This window comes from Barbatula barbatula (genome assembly GCF_947034865.1).
Source record: "Barbatula barbatula genome assembly, chromosome: 1".
Classification (NCBI taxonomy): Eukaryota; Metazoa; Chordata; class Actinopteri; order Cypriniformes; family Nemacheilidae; genus Barbatula; species Barbatula barbatula.
This window is the reverse complement of record NC_136766.1, coordinates 4,155,081-4,178,769: the sequence shown is the minus strand read 5'-3', so window position 1 is coordinate 4,178,769 and position 23,689 is coordinate 4,155,081. Positions and strand designations below refer to the sequence as shown.

The 23,689-nt window shown below is 36.8% G+C and overlaps 1 protein-coding gene across 1 annotated transcript in view; it reads left to right on the top strand.

The window, feature by feature from the left end:
* Positions 1-23,689, top strand: part of col25a1 (collagen type XXV alpha 1 chain) — a gene marked incomplete at both ends in the record, with an annotated part of 39,942 nt that overhangs the window by 5,509 nt on the left and 10,744 nt on the right. Inside the window, 14 exons of the mRNA XM_079451489.1 lie at positions 446-472; positions 3,724-3,759; positions 4,830-4,874; positions 5,251-5,277; positions 8,226-8,270; positions 13,375-13,407; positions 13,492-13,527; positions 15,800-15,844; positions 17,901-17,963; positions 19,622-19,690; positions 20,799-20,843; positions 20,981-21,025; positions 21,762-21,839; positions 22,921-22,944. Of these exons, the coding sequence (XP_079307615.1) occupies positions 446-472; positions 3,724-3,759; positions 4,830-4,874; positions 5,251-5,277; positions 8,226-8,270; positions 13,375-13,407; positions 13,492-13,527; positions 15,800-15,844; positions 17,901-17,963; positions 19,622-19,690; positions 20,799-20,843; positions 20,981-21,025; positions 21,762-21,839; positions 22,921-22,944 (618 nt within the window). The remainder of the gene's footprint in view (positions 1-445; positions 473-3,723; positions 3,760-4,829; positions 4,875-5,250; positions 5,278-8,225; positions 8,271-13,374; positions 13,408-13,491; positions 13,528-15,799; positions 15,845-17,900; positions 17,964-19,621; positions 19,691-20,798; positions 20,844-20,980; positions 21,026-21,761; positions 21,840-22,920; positions 22,945-23,689) is intronic.

Genomic DNA, 23,689 nt, shown 5'->3' with positions numbered 1-23,689 from the left:
TTCATACTTAATAGGTATTTATGCAGTAACTAATGCAGAACAAATGGTTAGTGCTGCATTGTCACTACTGATAACTAATAAGGAAGAAAGATGAACTAATCAGTAGGTAACTGATGTTTAAAGTAAGTAACAATAAGTTACTTATTACTTATTTAATCGTGATTAATAACAACTAAATGCTGTCAGTCTCCCGCAGAACTATACAATAACCAAGACTAATTTTTCAATAAAATAAGTCATTAGTAACTAATTGTTACTTACTTAAAAACTTCGGTATGTTTAGTTCATCTTTCTTCCTTATTAGTTATCATTAGTTTTCCTAATCCAGGCCTCTTTAAACAGAACAGTTTCAGCACAACACCGCTTGCAAACCACTGAATCCTTTTGCAGGACCTATGGTGCATGTTGGATCCATGTTTTAACTTTTGTCATTTTCTGTTTCTAGGGACCAGAGGGTCCTCCAGGACAGATGGTAAGACTAAAGTTGCTTATTACTATCTTACATATTTTCAACCTACGAGGTTCAAAAAGGGTCAAACTAAATGTCAATAATCTATGCATACCTAAGTCACTTGCAGTATTTTAGTCTAAATTATTATCTGTTCATATCCACCTGTACATTAATGTTCATAGTATATGGCCATCTGTATATATTGTTCATAGTATATACCTACTGTCATATTTTCATAGAACATTCCTACTGCAAAATATTTTTATAGTCCATGCCCACTGTATTATATTCTCCCATACTGTATTCTGTATTTATTCTAACTGTATATCCTGCACTTGCTAACTGCACTTCTGGTTAGACCTGAACTACATTTCGTTACACTGTACTTGTATATGTGTAATGACAATAAAGTTGAATCTAATCTAATCATCTAATCTAATCTAAAACAATATATATTTAAAAAAATGAAACAACCCGACATAGGTTAATATATTATTAGAGGCATCAGATGAGATCTAGTGATGTTCTAGTGACCTTTATCGTCTCCGTCAGACTGTTTTCTTAAACAACTGTTATGAAAGCATTAACCTTCATTCAATATATTGCACATCATGTAGGAATGGTCCTGTTAGCAACACAAAGGTCATGGGTTCGAATCCCAGCGAACACACATGCAATGTATATCTTGAATGCACTTGAGTTGTTTTGCTTAAAAGCGTCTGCCAAATGCATAAATGTAATACCAAAGATTTTGCAGACCATCAAAATACCAATTCAACGGTGGGCAGTATTGCTAAATACCACCCTTGAATAAGTTGAGAATGGTATTTTGTAAGACATAAGACAGAGCATTGGCACAGGGATGATATGGATAGCAGATGTACTTTGTCTTTTGCCATCAGGTCCAGTAGCTGCCAGTGTTTCCTCAATAGAAACTTTCTATTCGAGCTGTCAAACATCGACAGCCTCATCAGGACACCGGGGCCGATGAAACGCCACTGTGTTAATGACTCGTAAATCATTGTGTTCACTTCAGAGCCTCCGCCGGGCTGACCCACATCCCCAGAACCCAACTCAAACAGTTACCGTTTCACATGTGCCACCGGTCGATTCAAGCCGAAAACATGATAGAAGGTTTTCTTTGGCAGATTTCTTGATGGAATATTTAGCATGATGTTTGTTAAGAAATTAAAATACGATTTCTTTGTTTTACATGTGTGCACACATGTCCAGCTGAGTAATAATTGAATTAAAAGCTCATAATGGACGTAGAGCTCAGGCTCATTTATCACATAAAGACGCTGATTGCGAAAACTGGTTTTCAGCTTTTTTCATTAATTCAATTCAATTCATTTTTACATTTTCATTTTTCAACATTTGCATTCAAGGTATCAGTATTTGTGTTCTCTAGGGACTGAACCGAGTCACTGAGGTCCCTATCGTACACCCGGCGCAATGCGCCACAAGGCGCAGCGCAAGTATTTTTGCTAGTTTCAGCTAGACGCAGATCTCATTTACCGTCCTGCGCCGCGTTTTTTAAATGCGCCCATGGGCGAGTTGATCTAAAAAGAAGTGTGCTGAGGCGCAATGTTGGCGCGTTGCTATTTTGAGGAACAGAAAATAGACTGCGCCATAGACCAACTCAACGCGTTTTCTTTCAGGATAAGTGTCTGCTCTTCTGAATTTCAACGTGTAAATAGCGAATGGCTCTTAAGGGGAATGGAAGATGACACTCTGATTGGTTTATGAAAAAACTTTGTTTTATTTTCATTTTTAAGATAATCAATTTAGTACATCAACTAACACTATGTTTACACCAGACACAATGCGGCATGACTAAAGACAATGGAACCCAAAAGAACCCATTATAATTTTACAAACCCATTAAAGGCTACAGATTTTTGCTCAGTTTTCATTCTGGATTTGTTGAAGAAAGTCTGCGCCAGTTTGCTGATTTTAACGCGTAGTATGTGATGCCCGGTCTTTCTCTGCAAACATTCAAAAAGTCGGCAAGTGTGTGACGTCCAGTTTTTGGCAAATCTGTTAAGATTTCGTGTAGATTTTGTTAAGATTTTTTGTGTTGTCACTTCGCTTGAGTCCAGTGTAGACAGGGTTTTAAACTTTTATCAGTCTATTGCTGAGGCAACATTTACATTATTATTTGTTTTTCAACATTTTTTGTTTGCCGATATTTTATTTTAAGTAACAGAAATATTTTTATTGATTTAGTTTTAGATATAATAAACTATTTTAGTAAACTATAACAGCTGCGAGGATCTGTTATATTTATAGCAAATATTTTTGGCCTAATATATGGTCCCAAAATGAATCCGTGGGTCGAAAAATGGCAGATCCCATGTGTCTGCTGACTCAAGTCTTAGTGACATTACGAGTAAAAGAGTAAACAAATTAAATTCTGCTAATAAGGTTAAGCTCTTCATGTCTAGACAGGCACACAGAGAGAGAGAGTATAAACACAACAGGGTTTTATGTCTGCATTTACATAGTGCTGAATAATCGTCTGCATTCAGGATATCTATAAACTTGAATGCTCCAGAACATTGACAAATTAAAGGATTCAAAACTCTCACATTAATACGGCTCAGGGATTTTTATGACATCATTCTGCACTTCAGATTCTGATCCAGGCTATTGGCTGTTTTAAAAGGGGAGGAGCCATTCAGTATGTCCAACCCAAACCTCCGCATTTCAAGTCACATTAATGGGTCTTTAACAGTTTTGGGGGTAACTGTTTTAACTAAAAGTAAGATAGCTCACTTGTTGATGTTGTCTGACAAAGAATCACATCAATGTATTTATGTCACAATGTTCAACACAGCTTGAGAACATTAAGCTTTTTTCAGTACTCTCTCTCTCTCTCTCTCTCACACACAAATTCTTTAATAAAACTGCTTGTAATATTTGCATATTAATTCAACCTGTTTCATTGACATAATTCATTAGTCAAATATATAGTTGAGAAGATCATCAATATAATTGGCTTTTTTTATAATTCAAGATTTGTATTTTTCACATACACAGTTATGTAGAGAATATACAACCAGCAGTGAATTGTTGGTCAGGTCAGCTCAACAGATAAATAATATAAATAAATAAAAGTTAAAGGTAATAAGAACGTGCAGTGTGATGAAGTGCATTTTACTGTAGTTGTTTAGCGTGTTTGTGGATCTTTGGCCGGAAAAATCTTTATTGGACGTGTATTTGGTCCATCTACAGAGATGTTCTGATTGTTTTTTTCTTTTCATTCAAAGGGTGCAATTGGGCCGCCAGGTACTGATGGAATAAAGGTAAGATAACTTGGTGTTGAGGGGTTTTATTTTCTAAAATTCACATCTTACGTATCTTATTTTGTCTTGAGCCATGTTTAAGCTTAAGGAATATCCCAGACTTAGCTGGAAAGGGAAGGAAATCCCGTCAAAAAGAATTAAATCGCCCTGTTTGTTTAATCATCTCAAACAGCAAACCGAAGCCAAATGCATCATTTGCGTGAAGTATTATCTTCGCAATAGAGAAACATTCAAGCAAATATCATGAGTCATTTCCTTGCGTTTATACCGCGCGTTTGAATGCATTTAAGTTTTGATTTGAGGTTTTTATTTATCCTTTGAAACTTAACCAGTGATGCTAACTATGATGCCAAAAAGCATCTTTCAAACATAAACAAGCTGTAAAAAGAAAAATGTTGTAAAAAATACTTCTGTATTGTTCATCTAGCCTAATGGCTTTACTATCTTCTCGAGCATTTGGAAGTGCATTTAAACCGAAACGGGGCATGCATTAATAGGAAACAGAGCAAGGCCATTTTCTGCTGGAAAAACTATTCACTGTCGAAAAAACAAAGGGTTCTGAGATGTAAATATTTGAACTGTTGGATGCCAGGTCATGAAATGGATCTCAGATGGTGTGCACATCAGACCAGGGTTTTGATAACACTGTATCTCCAAAAACATTTGCTTTCTTACCTATATGAAACAAAACATTTGAGAGAAAATCGACGCAGGACAAAGACACGCCTCACTTGAAGATGGAAAGACATTTGTTTCTTTACGAATCACTTCGCTCTCCGAGTTTTCTCCGGAGCGCTGGTTAATACACAATGATTTATAAGTATTAACTTTTGAAGAAACCGCCCCCATGATTTAAAAACACACATTTTTATGATCAGCACGGGTTCACGGTGCTTTTGGGAAACGCAGCCCAGGGCTCTTTTCAGTTTGGCGTAGAGATGTTTTGTAAAATGGTCAACGTTGCATGTAAAACTTCAATGTTTTAGGAGGTTGTAAATGATGCTTATTGGAACGCTGTATCCTAGCTAAGTCCACTGAATAGGTGACTTTGTGTGTTTTGTTATTTGTAGGGAGATATGGGTATGCCAGGATTAGATGGAATCCATGGCGCCAAGGTTTGTGGTACATGCCATGTGCAGGATTGCATAACATCACAAGATCCATTTCATACCGAGCAGAATAATATCCATTTCCATTTATTATCTGATCATCGCAGGTGCATCTGGATGTCAACTATAATGACCATATCATTCGATACCATGAAATGTCATTTGTCAACCAGTGTTATTTGCTTTTAAGGACGTGGTCCTACTTACTCATGTGTTTTTAATGGGTATTAGAGTATTACTCCAGAGGTCATGTAGGATGGGCATCTGTAACATGAGCTTCATATCTTAAATAATCTTTCAAAGTTATCTTACTTTAATACACCCCATTCTTGAAGTTTCTAAGCTTTGTATGTTTAACACCCCCTCTTTTCTTCTTCAACAGGGTGACAGAGGTGAACGGGGTGAAAAGGTAAATTCTCCATTTCATCCTTTGTGTTTTGTTTTTCAAGACGGATTTTCAATACATGAGCTCTCGAACAAGTTTCATAAACGTTCTACACAAATATATATCAAAAAAATGAATGAGTTTTATTTTTTGCTCTCTAAGAATGTTGGTTCAACCCATGTTGGGTAGAAATAGACGGGTTTATCTATTTTTGACAAAACTAGGGGTTAAAACAACCCAGCATTTTCATAGAGTGTGGACAGAACATTCTGTTCATTTAATATATAGAATATCTCAACACAATTTTTATCCGATTCATAACTATTTTACAAGGTGGCTGATTCTTATAAATTTGTATGATCTCATTTGTTCCTTTTAGTACAATGTGCTTTTGTTACGCATACTTGAAGCTGTTGGCAGACAAACTCTTAACCACCATGCTTAGGCTTAGGGATTGTGCTTTATTATTGATTTTTTCGTAAATAATAACTGTACATTTTTTCAAATCATATTAGCCACCTCATAAAATAGCTAATATGTGCATCCGTCTGTTTTTAGACCTTCACGAAAGTGATGTCACATCTAAAGTCCACAGTATGGAAATCAGTCCTTTGATAAGGCTTTTTGACAGAGAAAAGTTAGCACACATACACATCATTAACATATTCGCTAAATGAGAGTCAAATTAAGATATAAAGACATAAAGTAGGAGTTTGAATAAGTACATGACAATTTCTTAGAATTGAAAGCGGTAGATGAGCCAAAAATAAAAATTCTGTCATTTACTCGCCCTCGTGTCATTTCAAACCTGTATAACCTTCTTTCTTCTGCACAACCCAAAAGAAGATATTTTGAAGAATGTTGGCAACGAGCAATGGTAACGAAAGGTACCCATTCACTTATATTGGACTGTATGGACACAAAAACAATGCAATTCTTCATTCATATCTTCTTTTGTGTTCTGCAGAAGTCATGCAGTATTCCTTTAATGCTTTTTTTATAAAAAGTATATCCGAAAGACAGAAATAAAACGTATATCCAGTTGATGGTTTTGTTTGCTTGTCAGAAGCTCTTTATCCAGCTCACAGTCCATTAATGGTGAGAACTGTATCTCTGAAGCTGTACAATGTTGATAGAGCAAAGCCGCGTGATCTGTAACTCTTTAGTTCTTGGATGCCTCCTACCAGGGATCATACTTGAAGCTGTTGGCAGACATACCCTTAACCACAGGCTACCACCACCACCCTTTCTCTCTGAAATAGCTCGTTTAGGCCAATTTTGGACTATTTCATCTCATGGAGTCAAACACCCTCACGGTTTCAAACGGGTCAAACACAATTAAGCAGATTCCATCCCAGCCCAGATCTGCATTGCATCCAGACATTCTTCTGAAGCTAAAAATGGCTCGAATTAAGGGTGGAAGGACAAAGCATGCTTACACCAGCTGCAGTAACATTCGATTTATTTCTTGCAAAAGTGAGCTGGACATTTTCTAACTTACCCTGACAACTACCTGATCTTTTTCATTGTTTTTCCATCTGCCTCATTAAAACAAATCCCTGCTGAGAATAAAAACAATAGAAATGAATAGTCAGAAGTTTATATTACAAATACCATTATGAGCCATCAGCTGTTTATTATTAAAACATCCTTTATATATAGTGTGTTTTGGTCCTCTTTCCAGTTCAGATGTGCTCTGTTCCCATTATGTTATTTAGTCTGAAAAATATCTCCATTAGAGTTTCAGAAGAGACGTCAACAATGTCTCAAACCGAGCTCAGATTTGTCAAGTCTGCGATCAAAAGTCAATATTAGTGAAGATCTCAATATGAGCCCATTGAATATTTCTCATCAAATCTACCCAAATCCAGATTATTTTCCCTGTACAATCTACATTCATTTTACACCTCCATACACTTGATGGATTTGCACAGTTGTCTCTGTTCTTTCTGTTTTTATTTCTCCTAAGCAATCGTAACAGAAACACCTGATACTAAGTAGATACTTAACAGTCCAATGTGTAATCTTAAAAGTGAAAGTTTAGTATGTCTATTGACATAAAGGCAATATAATATACTGGACATAATATGTGTTGGTAGATGTAGAAAGACCTTTTTATTACCATAGAATGAGCTTTTTCGATCTACATACACAGCGGGTCCCCTTGCATGCAGTACGCCATGTTGTTTCTACAGTAGCCCTAAATGGACAAACTGCTCTGCGGAAGGCGTTTCGTAAATACATTATATCCTTTGGCAAAGAAGAGAAAACGTGACGACGTCTTAAGGCTAAAATACACAATAAGCTCAGTTTTTGACTTTCGGTCTGGACTTGTTGCATAAAGTCTGTGCCAGTCTGTATATTTGATTTACATTTACATTTATTCATTTGGCAGATGCTTTTATCCAAAGCGACTTACAAGTAGTTTTTTTACAGTGGCACATTACTGCAGAGCAATCAGGGGTAAGGTGTCTTGCTCAAGGGCACTTCAGTCATGACCTGCTGGCACTGAGATTTGAACCGGCAACCTTCTGATCACGAGCCCAACGCTCTAACCACTATGCCACAGCTGAAAAACTTGTAAAAATTTGTAAAAGTTGAAGTGTATTCCAGCCATTAGTCCTGTGTCAGCCACCATAGTGGTTCAAGAGGGAGAGGGGAGGGGTGGGGTGAGTCATTAGTTGCAATTCAAAACCTCACCACTAGATGCCGCTAAAGCAGCCTTTAAGTGCTGCTTGACACCAGGACACTACAACAATGTAAGATAATATGCAACATGCTCAAATATCTTGAAGTTTGAGTCCCGGAAACACCAAGGCCAAATTGTCAATCTCAGGACACATAAACTGAGCAAATGTTTGCATTGAATGAACTGTGGGTTGTTTGGATACAGTAATGTAAATTTACGTTTATACATTTTTATATTGTATTTATGCATTAAATTCTTTAATATTACTTTGCTTTCTGTGTAGGGAGACATGGCAGAGGATGGGCTGAAAGGTGAACCCGGAGAGAAGGTAAGCCTACAATGAACCAATGTGTTCGGCACATTGATCTGTTCGATGGTCCAAACATAATTTGAGGTCATAGTTTGACGCCAACAATAGTCTGACCAATGGTGAAAAAAGGACCAGTTTCAGTATAGCCTACTTAAATAGGGTATTGATATGACCCGGAAATGAATATTTGATGTCACCACACTGTACAGTGTAAGTAAAAAGCACATATGGGTCTTTCATAGATTTATGAAATAAGAAAATGGGGCTTGATAAAACTGTGTTCCCTTGGAGGGTCTTTGAATATTGTACCTAGTTTAATAAACTTGTCTAACCGAGGGAGTAAAATATGATTCGGGAAGTACGCATCGCGGGAAATGAAAGCCTCGATGCTTTTCTCAGCAGACGTTTGACAAAGTGCCTATTCCCGTCTCCGAATGAAAGGAAAACGTATGCTAAGCCTTCGAGCTTCTAGACAGTGATCGTAAAGTATTTGGAAAGCATAGATTAAGACCATACACACACGAACGGAGATATAATTGAGGCTCCTCAGGAGCAATTTGCAGCGCCTGTCTAAACGCATACAAGTCAATTCAAGCCCGGCTAGTGATAGATTTCAAACAAACGCTAACGTTTGTACAAATATTAGCACAGTTCATTTTTGTTCGCGTAATTAAACATCCCTTTCAAAGTTTTGCTCATATGAGTTTGACGTGGATTACAGCGGGCGACTCTTGTGTGATTCACCGCTGACTAAGAGCACGGGGCGTGATGTCTCCCGCACCATTAAAAAACTCTCTGTCATGATCCGGAGTCTTGTGCTTTTCCAAAATATGTCAATAGTTCATTGTGAGCCGCTCGGAGAGGATGCAGACCTTTTGGCACGTGTTGCGTGGGGATGCCAGGTATTGGACTGGGAGACCGGGGGAAAAACATAGTAATACAGACGGCAGGAGTGAGATGTGTACAGGGCAGGGCTGAAAGGAAAAATAATGATGGCAGAGGCAGGCCGAGGTCCAGATGTTTTGAGAACAAGGCCTTTTGGCAACAAGCTTCTGTTGTGTGGGCAGCAGTAAAGAAATACCAATTTTCCTTAAAGTTAAATTGCTTTATCTTAGGTATAGATCGTGTACATTGCAAGGCCAAAATATCATCAACATTTAAACCCGAACGCCGATATTATTTTCAATCATGTATTTTTTGTCTGTCTTTGAATGGCGTAAGGCAAGCGGGGGGTTTCGTCCCACTGGGCATGCACGGCTCTGGTACTTAAAACAATGACTTTTTGGTGTTGTGTGTATAAATATTTAACTGGGTGTGAAATTAGCTGTGACTTGCTATGTAGCTCCGTTCCCACTAAAAACACTCAGATCTCAGAGGTGGAAAAACCCTCTCTGGGTCAAAACATAACACAAATAAATGCCATAATTGGATTGCAAAAAGCTTTTGGGGTTTTGGAGGTTTGGCCGGTGGCAAGGTCTCTCGGCACTTCCCCGTAATCTTGAGGTTGCAGTCTGCCCGTGAAGTCTGGAAGGGATTCAAGATTTGGCAGCGCCATGTTTGACTCGAAACCTCTGGAGCTTCTCTTCTTCTGTACGGTGGAAAGAAGCACTGTTTCTGAACTAAGGAACCAAATTGGCTCAACTTTAGTGTGACTTGAGCTCATTGTGTAGTTGTTTACGTTCCAAACTGACGTACTTTGCATTCAGGGTGCACATTTTATCAGCATGTGTGTTCCTTGCAGATGCAATCTGGACAGACTTTGGTCTGTGTACTGTGCATAAGTTTTGTATTTGTAAACAACACACACATACACGTACTGTATATATATATATATATATATACATGTTTACTGTATAGGAAATATTTAGATGTATTTTTTTACCAATCATTTAAATGATATATATACGTAAACGTGAAATTATTTTTATATTTTTCTTCATTATATGCTCGTATGTGTATGTGTTTATAAATACAAAATTACTATGCCTAGTACAAAGACATACTATATTATGTAAACATGCTTTTATTCTGGATGCGATTAATCGTTTGACAGCCCTACTTTGAAATATATGTTTTCTTTAAAATATTGTCCTTTTTATTATTTGTTATATGTAGCATCTTATTTCTTTTATTTATTTATTGTTAAACCGGTTTCATTTGACTTCATTTTATACCCTATTCCTTATGTGTTGATGGTTTAACCTGATGCCACATTAAAAATAAATATTGTACACATATTGTGCCCACCGCACATCACTTTTGGCAACATATTGTTTTATTGAATACTTGTCAAGATCGCAAATCAATTAGTCTGGTCTGTCAACCTGACATTCACTTTTGATGTAACATTGTGATTCACACCATCATAGATTCATTTTCTTTTTGAAATCGTGTTCTCTCACCTCTGTAACCATCTGAGCCTCTCTTTAGTTCCCGGTAAAAGCCTGCTGTCAGTCAATCTGTCACAGACCTTTCGATCACAGTTTACCTTGTTAGCAACAAAATAATAAAAGTCAATTTCAGCAGATTATGTTCTCTGAAAGTACTCTCGCTTTATATGTATTAAAACCACGATCGAAACCTCGTGTGTTCGTGTCAAGACGGAGACTTTTTATGAGCCATGTTTAACATTCTCGTGCACATTTGAGTTTGTACTTTAACAAAACACATTAAACAGTTGTGTTTTTGCTTACAAGATAGATCTTTTTTGACTGTGTAATTCATTCTTTTCATACAGTAAGTTTCTTTTACAAACTGGTGACTTCTCAAATGGATTTACACGAGACACCAGATGTGACGAACGCAGGTCACCAATGCAAATCTCTTCCAGTGGTCATCAGGTGCCCAACCGAATAAATGTTGACGTATTGTCACTCTGCAACGAAAAGACATTTGGTGTCATTTATGTTTTGTGTCATTTTGAACCAAACATAACTTAAAAACTGAAGTCCGCTGACAAATCTGAGGAAACGTTGACACAATTTAGTCATCCTTCAAGATGCATAAAGAACATTCACATAAAAGCAAAGAGACAAGGCATGAAGCAGGGGCTTGAGATGGGAGGGCTGGTTTACTGATATCCAGCTGTAACTGTTAATGTAGTTTACGGCCAACAAAAAATGCAGCGATTACACTTGTCTCGTGTGCCGTGCATCATAACAACAACCATAAAACTCAAAGCATGCATTCCTCAGCAACTTCTGAGAATAAGACGCATGTTTTGTGAACCACATATTCAGCAGCGGGCGGAGGGTCCGACTGTTCTTTTCCACCAGATCTAATCATCTCCTGCCCCTGCTCATCACTTCACCTCACATCCCAACAATTCTGAACTGGATGTCGTTGGGCTTTCATCTAAGAACTGCAGTAGGCTCTTTTTACTCTTTTTCCCGAATCTCCCTAAAGATAGGATATATTGATAGAAATATAATATACATAACTACGTGTTCAGATGTGTATAATCCCCTTACATAATGAAGCGTTACGTTTTTAATATCTTAGAATGAGCAATTTCTATCTACATACACCGCGAGTCTCTTTACATGGAATTCACCATGTTGTTTTCTACAGTAGCCCTAAATGGAAAACTGCTCTACAGAGCGCATTTCGTAAATGCGTTATCTACTTCGGCAAAGAAGCAAAAACATGACGACATCGTAGTTCTGTGTCAGCCACCGTAGTGCTCCGAAAGAGAGGGGTGAGCGATGGCGTGAGCTGTTGGTTGCATTTTTCAACCTCACCGCTAGATGCCACTAAATTTCATACACCGGACCTTAAAGTAAATTTAGTTTAACAAGACAAAAAATGAGTTAGAATATGTTTTTGCAGTGCAGATCTAAAGCTGTTTGCTGTTTGTTTGCATTTTACAAGAGTTTTATTTTACTCATAACATAGTTTCCTATAATCATGAAGGTATTGAGGTTGAAAAGTCAAAGCTGTGAAAACAACAGATGATGTTTCTTGTCCATTATGTTAAGGAGATCAAAATAAACACGTCAGCCCCCCCCCCCCAGATTTGATTCCCTCAGGAAACGTTGCTCTCTGAAGCATGAAGACATTTTTTAGATGCACCTGAGTATCAGCGGTGACAGTCTAAACTCAACTCCTCTCCCTGATCTGCATGTCAATGATCCACACTATATCGGCACAGTCTGCGGCACAGATGCAGAGGAAAGGAAAACATCATATTGTTTTATGCATTTGCTCAAGTTGCCTTGACTTGACATTGGGTGGCAGTTTACATCCAGTTTCTTTGGGAGTTTTGAGTCTCTGTAAAATGAATCTTCATTTTGTTGATGACTTTAAAAAAAGGCTTCTGTTTAATCTGTATAAGTCCCCATGAACTGGATGTTGCGATCGTTTTTACTTCCGCGTTTTGACGCATTTCCGAGTGAAATGGAATTTCTCATGTGAAAATTAGTGGGTGTGGCTTTCGTCTTTCTCTGCGATTTGATGTATAAAAACAGCCGTTGGATTTTAAAATGGAACTGGCAGCAGACTGACAGTTTAGGGGGAGGAGTTAACAGATGCTCTGCCCAAGCCTTATAACATACGTCATTACAGGACGAAAGAGCATTTTCAGATTTTAACTAAGGAATATGAGGGCACACAATTTTAAAAAAGTGAAAGACCGACATTGATAAACCATTTACAATAAACGCTGCAATATTTCATGAAAAAATAGACATTGTATTTTTTTATTTCACTGGGACTTTAAAGTGAGGCAGTTTATAAGTCATATTAATAAGTAGATGCATTCTCGATTTGTACGATAGCAACACAAGGCCATAACCGTACATGAACATCCTCCACAACCTTTCTGCACAATTCTAGTTTTTAAACCTTCATCCTCATCTTCTTCATCTCTTTTCTTTACGTGTTATGGAGCTAATGGATGCTGATCTGCTTTGCTCTGTCCTCACAATCTGATGGAGCTGCTGGCTTACCGTAGAGCTTCTATTGCACCAGATGCTTTGGCATGCTCAGCAATATTGTGACTTAGGGATGATAAGAATCTCATTCAATTCCGTCAATAAGAACACCTTATTTGCAGTATAAATAAAGTTTTAAAATGAGTCTCAGAAAATTGAGACTGTGTTTTACTGTTTTGATTCTGTCACAGGGTGATGCCGGCTCCTCTGCCGCTGGCATCAAGGTAAGGAAGGACCTTTTGTCTTCAATATCCCATTTAAATCATTCTTCTTCATTTGGTATTGTATAACCGTTCTTATTATTGCAGGGTGAACCAGGCGAGCCAGGACGAGGAGGACATAAGGTAAAATTACAGTGCTCATAATGCACCGCTGTCCAGAATATAGCCTACAATTCACCCAAAACGTCTCCCAAAAAGAAAATCATAATTTATTCGCCCTCAGACCGGCATGCCTTTCTTTATTCGGTAGAAACATCCAGAGAACGATGGCCTCAGTCACCATTCACTTTCAATGGATCTTTTTTTCATACAGTGTTAGTGAATGGTAACTGAGGCGGTTGAGTCTCATAACATTCGGTCAGACATCTTCTTTTGTGTTCCCCGAAAGAAAGAAGAGAAACGGGTTTGGAGTAACATAAGTGTGATTAAAGATGACAGAATTTCATTCTACGGTGAAAAAGAATGGGATGAATAAATTTTTTGGACAAAGTTATATTTAGTTTACTTTTCATGTGTCCAACGAGTGAAAACACTGACAGTGTGTTTTAACTCACATTAATATTTATCCCGAAACATGTGTTATCGTTCTTACGTTATTGTATTTTATGGCTGAAAAAATATTTGCTCGCTTCTCACATAAGCATGTGAAGTTAAAGCACAAACCTGCAGCTCCACCCAAGACAAGGAAACTTTTTTGTACTTTCGAGCAAAGTCGACTTAACTTCCAGCCCATTCTCAATAAAACAAGATTTGTTAACTCTTTCCCTGCCAGTGTTTTTAAAAGATTTTTGATCATATTGTATTAGCACCTATTGTACTATTGCTCTTTTATGACAGATCACTTATTGCTCCCCGAACTCTTTGTAAGTCGCTTTGGATAAAAGTGTCTGCTAAATGACTAAATGTAAATGTCATATTGACAGAATGTTCTCAGAATATTTTGTTGTATGAATCAGGAAAAAGTGAATATATCAAATGAAAAGCCTCTGCTTTTAACAGAAAACACATTTCATTTCAGCTTTATTCATTTAATTTTTTTATAAAAAACTTTTTTACTCTTTGGTCATAAACTTGGTCCATATCAAATTCAGAACGATGGTCAAAACAGAGTATATATTTGTTTTTGCCATCCATAGACGCTGATTCCTAAATCAAGATACATTTACTTGAGAAGTGACCTACTGGATTAGATTCTAATAAAAATAAGTTATTGCTTAAAATGAGCAAAAATATCCACAAAGTGTTAAAGAAAAATGAATGTGAATAAAATATAATATTTATATTTATTAGCATATACACAACGTAATATTGGTTTGTTTTTCAGAAAACAAGATCAGAATTTGAATCAGAATAATCTGTTTGCTTCTTAAAGAACCGTTTGATTTTTAAAAATATTATATATTTTAGCTGAAAACAAGACCAATTTTTTGGGGGGGCGATTTATATTTTGCAGTGTACTCGTTCAGAAAATATGTAACAGCGCTCCCTACCGTATAAAAGTGAAAACATGACAATCCGGACAAACTCGTCATTGGAAATATTGAAAAAGCGGGTGAAAGAGTTATAAAATTTCTATCGATTTGGTATAGTCATCGATCTAATTTTACTCCTTCATAGACAACTGATAGAATGATCAATGCTTTGTCTCCAACACAATAACACGCTTTATCTCCATCTGATACCGATGGCATTACAGCTGGCATGCTCTGTCTTTTTGCTTTATGTGTTTCTCCTCACGCTTTATAACTTGTTCTGGTTGCCCATTAAAATACTGTTACTGTTCACTGAATAATTCATTCGCTGAGAGCCGAGAGTACAGTTAGTTCTGCTCGTACAAAATTGTTCATCATATTAACAGCACTTGAAGCCAATGTTGTGAAACTCCCAGATCTAAGTCTGTTTAACGCCGCCATTCCGAGCTCTGTTCCTGCTCAATTTCCACATGTGTATTCATTTCAAAAGAGCATGAATGACTAACTAACAATAAAATTTTATCTGTGACATGCTATGTTAGTGCTTCTGAGGATTCGGCCTTTTCCCCTCATGTGATTTACTGAGACCGCAGTACAATAATAATATCTTCGGTTCAAATTGGATATACTGTATATACCCACCTACTAATTCTAGTATGGACAAAGTAGTCCGTCAAACGTGGCACAACTATTAAAATGACATTTCATGGACACCATCCAACTGCGTCACTATTAAATAGTCAATGCGTCGTCGCGTCAACTATGCAGAATCTTAAAGATGTTCACTTTTCTTGGTGAAGCAAAGCCAATCTTTTGATAAAGTGGGCAAGAGGAAACCTATTGTGGTTGAGCTGGGTTTCCAGGCTCACAGCCAGCGCTGGTGGCTTGGTTTGGCTGTAACGTGTTGCACTTTTCCTATGTAGGGAGAGCCAGGACTTCCAGGGCTGCCTGGACTCCCCGGGATTAAGGTAATTCTTGTGTCTTCATGCCTAAAACCCCAGTCCCACCCATCCTGCCAATAAGACGTGTGTGTGTAGACTCCATAGAAGTGACTTTATGTTGTCATTTGCATTAACTTTGACATGGCTTCAAAATGTGCTTTGTATTGAAACCGAGATGCACATTGTTAGAAATCCCTGATTATTGAATCATAATTTTTTTTGTTTTCTCATAATTTTGTTGTAAGACTATTACTCTCAGAGACGATCCTTCCTATATTCAGACTATGCAGTAGGGCCCCTGCACCGTTAGGGGGCCCCCTTGAGTACCGAATCAAAAACACTATTGTAAACAAGACACTTTTTTAATAGTTTGCGGATTCAACTTTAGAATCATTTGGAAATATTAATTGAATTTATTAATTTATTTCATTACTGTTACATACTCGGATATCATGCAGTGGGCGGCAGGTAATGACAAGCTCATAATGTGCCTAAATGCATCTTTACAAATGACCATGGCTTTGGAACGGAGCTATCCGTCTGACCAGAGAAAAAATGGCAACAAGAAGGCATGTGTTATGTCTTATTTAGTTTTGCCAAATTATGCAATGAATTACTTACAACACAATTGCAGTACAGATTTACAAATTAAGTATTTGTCCACTATATTTTGTTTGCCCATGATAATGTGTACATTTTAGTTTGTGCCATCACATTTAGAAATGATTGATGTTTTTTTGTATTCTTAGCTTTTTTTTACAGAAAAATGTATTTATCATGCTTTGTTTTTACAACCAAATGAGAGATTTACAAACAAAATACAGCGTTTGCATATTATAGTTTTTATAACGTGTTAGGTCAATCAAAATTTTTATTTCATTTTATAATTAATTGTTTAAGTATAAATAACCCCCATTCGTTTTAGTGTGTTAATATTTTTTATGTCTTATAGTTTACAGTTATGTCTAGGGCTATACGCAATTTTTATTATTTGTACAAGGGCCCCTCACAAGTTTGCTTAGGGCCCCCAGACGTCTAGGTTCTCCACTGAGGTCTGTAGTATTCATAATATCTTAAAAGCAGAAATGAAGTGTCTATCTAAATATTCATAGATATTGATACATAGATACTTTTCGTTTCAATAAAATTGATGTTGTCACTTTGATTATATTACAGTATGCTTCAATCAACCTCACCAGAATCTTAAATCAAGTTCAACATACTTTCCCAGAAATATCGAGGGTCATTTCACCACTTGTTTTTGTTAAACAAAACTTTAGTTTTTCTTGAAAAACTGAATCAAATGGCCGTTTGCCACACGGTCCGGTTTCTCAGAATGCATTTTGGAAAAGAATATGGTCATTATGTGAAGCGTCTATAGTGTGCAATGCAAAGAATGCTGAAACAGGCATGAGCTAATGCTTGTTGCTGTTTTGGTTTGTTTGCCTCATATCCGTTCCGTACGCTTGCAACCTGTTGGCCTTGTAAAATCCTTGCTGTTTAATATAACCCTGGAATACTGAGGGGCTGAATGCTTTGGATGCTAACATTGTGCTAATGTAATGCTCTCGTGTTCTTTGAAAGGGTTCAGAGATGATTATATGTTTCATGTTGTCCCTCACGTGTGCACACGATGTCTATTTCCTTCCGTTCAGATGCATTAGACTATAGGACAAACACATCGTCTGTTTTGAATTCATGTTTTTTATTAGCGCTTCCCTTTTCATATTGTATGTAGTAATATCAACGAACTCGGTTTCAGCATTTATCTTTTCTTTTTAATCTGATCAGAGTGTTAACCAAATGTTTTATGAAAGGAAACTCATTTTTCAGTTGCTATGAGCATCTAGACAACTGTATCAATTCAATTCAATTTTATTTATATTGCGCTGTTCACAATGTGCAAAAATAGAAACCTTGAAACAAAAAAAAAGGTTTCGCTTGCATTCATAAGTTAAACAGAAGAAGGTTCATACTATATCGGTCATGAAAGTGAGTCTTATTTACTGATTTAGAATCTGAAAACCTGTTTAGCTCGTGTCTAAGAGCGATGTTTCAGTTTCTTCCTCATCTCTTTCTGCAGGGTGAACCTGGTTTCTATGGACCTCAGGGCGAGCCTGGACTGCCCGGCCTGCCAGGAACAAAGGTGAGTGTTTATTTTGTAGATTTGTTCAGATGTTATGGATAACAAGAAATATGTTTAGAGTCATCTTCTTGAAATTAAGCTATAGGATGGAAAAAACAAAGATTAGGTCTGATGGGAACTTTTATCTGTGGTGTCTCGGATATTTCTCTTGAGAAAAAGAGTCGTTTCGGAAAAGATGTCAACAATGTCTCTATCTGAACTCAGATTTGTCAAATCTGTGATCCAAAGTCAATATTATTAAAGATCTCAATATGAACTCGAACATTTCTCATCAAATTGACCCAAATCCAGATTACAGATTACATCTACAATCTACATTCATTAGATTTGCTTCTAAGCAATTTTAAGAGAAAAGTCTGAGATTAAACACTACTGAGAATTTTGGGAGTTGGTATGCTGCGGGTTAAAGGCTATATGCATTTTAAAACATGAACACGTCAAATTGAGATCTTAGGTTTGTTTGCTGGGTGAAGTTTTAAGTAAAGTGGTGCCAAAGTTAAAACTTCACAGTGATTAGTTCCTTGCAGTTTTCTGAACACTTTGATTTCATTCGCTGGTGGAGAAAATTGAGTCAAAACCTCAGAAGTCGGAGAAATGGCAGAAGTTGCTTTGGCAAATTGTTTGGATTAAAGGATGAAGCAATTATCCTTTGATATTTTGTACTTTGTGATTTGTGCAATTGTATTTGGCATCGGTGAAACCGGGAAAAGAGGAAGCTAATAAATGAATAAATCCTTCAGCGCTATATGCCATTCTCATCCCAGTATAACTTTAAAGTGACTTCTGCCCACCCAAATGGAGTTGATGAAGTGTTTGAGTGTTCTGAAGAATTTCAATTTCCTCCGGTGGCGATCGACCGGATTAAGCCGAATGATTGTGAGGACGGACGTTTCTTCTGAGAAATGACAGCATAGAAACCGCAGAAACATCACGTTTGACAAAATACCAATTTATTTAGAGCGTACCTGTAGTGTCGACTGCAAAGACTATTACAGCAAACAAAGAAATGACTTTAAAGTCATTTTGACTCATTTTTAATGTGTGTAGGGATTTTACTTTGGATAAAGAGTTACATGTTTGCCATTTCAAGATGCAAGATGTACCAAAGCTTAACACTAAAGGACTACTATTCCTTCCGTCCTGTTGAAAGTAGTGAAGATGTTTGGATTATAAGGCAATTGTTTGCCCTGTTAGTGTGTATTATTTATTTGATGCAAATTTGGATCGTCTGTAAGTAAAGAAAAAGAAAATAATATATAGCATATATGTAAAAAGCATTATGTAAAAAAGACATAGGCCTACTAGTAATAGATGTGAGAGATAAATTGAACATTGTGTTGCTATACTGCCCTCTACAGGTCATATTAAAAATGAATTCAACTGGTGGCGCATCAATTTCATACAATTCAATTCCCATATAACACACATACAAGTTATTTTGATACACACACATGATAAAATAAATATAATATATTTTGCATACACTATAAATAGCTTTGAATGCATCTCCTAAATGCATGCAGGCATGTGAATGAATACACATGAAACTAACAAGTATTCCAATACTATCAAAGTGTATTAACTGAATAACATTTCAATCCTGTTTGTTTCAAGAAATGCAAATGAAAGGTTCCAGAAAACTAATTTTCGTTCTGCAGGGAGAGAGAGGAGAACTCGGACCGCCTGGTAAAGGAGAACGGGGAGAGACGGGTCCAACAGGACACAAGGTGATTTTATAAAGATGTCGTCTACTGTACGGATAAAAGCAGTGGTGGAAACGGCGGAGATTCATAGATTTATATTTTCAAACCATAGATGCAGAAAATCCCACTATCTATGTTTCTGTCTGAAGTTTTCATAGAATTCGGAGGCTATTCGTGTTGATAAAAGATTGAAATTCTGCACATTTTTATGGAATTCGCTTTATGGAAATGTTCATATTTAACTTTGGAGAACTGGCAGCATTGTGCATCTATCTACATGCAATCTTACAGTAATGCACTTGCATTCAAAAATGATGTGTAGTTGACTCCCCCTACAGGTGAGGTTAAGAAATGGGCGAAATCCTGTTTTGTGTGGGCCCATTGTCAATCATGACCGCCATAATTTCACCGCGTGTTGACTTTGGTACAAATATTAAAACCACCACATTATCTTGGGGATATGAAATAATTATCCTGCCAAACTTCTTCAGGAAACTATTAGCTTAAAATGAGATTTAGACACGGGTTAATTTCCTCTACCTGTGATCTCTCCACCAACGGCAGTACTGGAATGAACTGTGTTTGTGCTGTGGCTTTTCGTCCCTGTAGTCTAAACGATGACACATGAGATGTAATCAATCCTCCCTTTTCTTATCAGAACTCCCGAAGGAAACTCAGTTTATTGACGGACAGCCCGTCTTTCCAGAGTTCAAACAAACAAATCTGTTATTAGAGCTACGTCATGAAATGTTATACGAGTGTAAACCGCACCTGTGTCATTCTCACGTGGGGCTTGAGGAGTTGACAGACGGGTCTTTGTTGAATCAAACGATCGCCGCTCGAGGAACACGATGAATTTGACCACTCACACATCTGCTTCTGTATCCCACATGAAAATAATACCGTAGTTTACTTTAGTATTTACTATAGTACTTACTTCCTAGGTACTGTAGTATTTTTGACCTTACCGTAGGAAATATTAAAATAGACTTCGGTGCAGTTTATCCATTCACTATAATTAATATTACAGAACTTTACACGGAACTTTAATATACTAAGTACTTTAGTATTTTCTACTTTTTCGTGTTGACATGTGTATAAATGTATTAATAATACATCTATCACTTGTTAGGGAGAGCCGGGGGAACCGGGTAATCCAGGTCATAAAGGTTCAAAGGTCGGTTAATGTTATTTAATAAAGCATGCATTCAAATTAAAATGTGAAATACATTCAACTTAAGTCTTATAATAAGGCTTAAAAACGTCTGTGTGTTTTTACAGCGTCAATGTAATCTCTGTGTATTTCACTTACAGGGGGACACAGGAGACAGAGGAGATGTCGGCCAAGAAGGTCCACAAGTAAGTACCCAACAAACAAATGCACGTGCCATTGGTGTGTAAATGAGCTTTATTCTGACATCATTCTTAAATGATTGACATCGTGAACACTGGTGGCTTCGGGTAGTTCAGAATATGTAAACTGACATTCGTGCTATATAAACTTTTCCATCATTTAGAGAGTTGGATTGAAGAGAAATGAATGTGTAAGTGTGCAAACCTTGATTTTTCCTTCCCAAACATTCTCTGTAATGTTGACGCAATCGGGATAAGGTTACATTTGACCAAATCAAACTAGAAAGAACAAGATTTATTGATTATTCACAGATCCAGGGCATAATTCAAAGAAACGGGTCGGTAAATAAGTGACTTGCAATGAATGCGTGCGTGTCTGTGCAGTGAAAAGTAGATTTGGGTTTGTAGGACTGTGCATCCTGGAGCAAAGTCCTTGTCGTAAATTGACTTGCCTGAATCATTATTTACTTATCGCATGGAAAGGATGCATTGAAGGTGAAGGGTGAATGAGGCTGTCAGTCACAAATGGTTTGCGTTTTGTGTTGTACGAAAGAACAAAAGCCATATAGATTTTAAAACTCAAACCAATGAGTGAACTATTTGTATGTTTGCCTAGCTTTCAAGTTTAAGCTTTAAATGCAGATTAAGTGAAACATCCAAGCTAATATCAGATTAAAATAAATGTTTTCTTCTTTTTATCAGTTAAGTTTTACTTTTCAATCACACTATCATTGTCACTCAGGGTCCACCCGGAGATAAAGGTGACCAGGGTACAACTGAAATCATTGACTACAACGGAAACATCCAAGAGGCTCTTCAGGTTAGCGACCTTTAACCTTTCATTTATAATCATATCTCAGAGCTGTGATAAACAGAGAAGAGGTTTCGCTAGTGCAGTTTAAAGGGCCGTTCACACCAAGAATGATAAAAATACTGAATACTATAACAATGTTTAAAAAATAATGACACATTTATATTAGGACTGTTAAAGTTAACGCATCCACCCCTTGCGATATTCTTTTTTCAGATTAACGCATTTAAATATTTTATCGCAATTAATGCAGCATCCGTTTGTTTTGTCATCCTTTGTCTAGAATTACATTATATAATGACACTCTTATTCATGTAAAGGCTTAACCGCGATTTAAAACAGCAGCTAATTTCTGTATATTTCCTACCTCCTTTATACTGTTGAATGGCTATAATTCATGTTAAAATAATCCATTTGATAGAGACCTCAGTTGCAGTGTTAGTATCAAAACATGTATTATTAGTATTAATCGTGATTAATCGCATCCAGAATAAAAGGTGTGTTTGCATAATATGCAGTATGTGTACTGTGCATATTCATTTTGTATTTATAAACACACACAAAATGCATATAATTACAAATTTATTGGATTGGAATTATTGGATATTAATTATTGGATTAATAAATACATGTTTCCTAAATATATATATACGCGTGTGTTTACAAATACAAAATGAAGTAAACACAAGTTTTTATTCCAGATGCGATTAATCCATCGACAACCCTATCTGTTATCGCTCATCTAATTTACAATTTAGTTTCCTTTAGTTTTTCATTTTTGGTGTGAATGGACCTTAAAGGTGCAGCCAGTAAATATTTGTCGTCAACCCCTTACTCATTTACTCTCATATTCATTCAACAACCAGAAGTGTCTGATAATGGAGGCTTACCAAGATAAAGTTAACAGTGTAAACTAAAAACAAGTTTTCATAAGGACACTACAATGATCCTATATATGTGAGTGCTGACGTTTTCTTTATGTAGTCATTTAAGTGGTGCTCCTAAAGCAATGGGCACGTACAGAAAGCATGGTGACACACCGGCTGAACTATAATCTTATCTTTGACCTTCTCTTCCTCACCGCCTGCAGAAGATAACCACTATTACAGTTACGGTAATTCACCGTCTTGTCTGTGTGTTACAGGAGTGCTGTATCTTCGCTCAGCATGAACTTCCATAAACCTTTTTACCTAACAGCTAAATCTGTTAATGTCAATGTTAAGAAAACATTGTGTGTCGCTTTGTCAAAGTTTATCGAAGCTTGTCTTATCTTACCTGTTTTTTTCTGTTGTAACAAAGGTCAAATGCCTGAAGGGCTCGAAGAGCTTTAAAACCAGACAGTTCACCCCAAAACAAAAATTCTGTAATTATTTACTCACCCTCAGGTCATTCATGACATTCTTCCCTCTGCAGAACACAAAAGAAATGAAATGAAAAGAAAAACGTACACTAACTCTCTTCTCTCAACAGGTAGTTATCCAGCCTTTGTTGAAACTAGTATTAACACCTATCGTACTATTGCTCTTTTATGACATATCGCTTATTGCTCCCTGAATTCTTCGTAAGTCGCTTTGGATAAAAGCGTCTGCTAAATGACTAAATGTAATATATTTTCATTAATGTTGATAAACAAACAACACTGACCCCCATTGACTTCAATTGCATGGGCACAAAACCACTGCGACATTTCTCAAACTATCTTCTTTTGTGCTCCACAGAAGAAAGAGTCATTTACAGGTTTGAACAACATGAGGGTGAATAAATGATGACAGAATTGTTGTGAATTCTCCCTGATTCCATAAGGACTTCATAAGAGCTTTAAATAATAATCATTTTGTTTATGAAGTGAGAAATGGCCC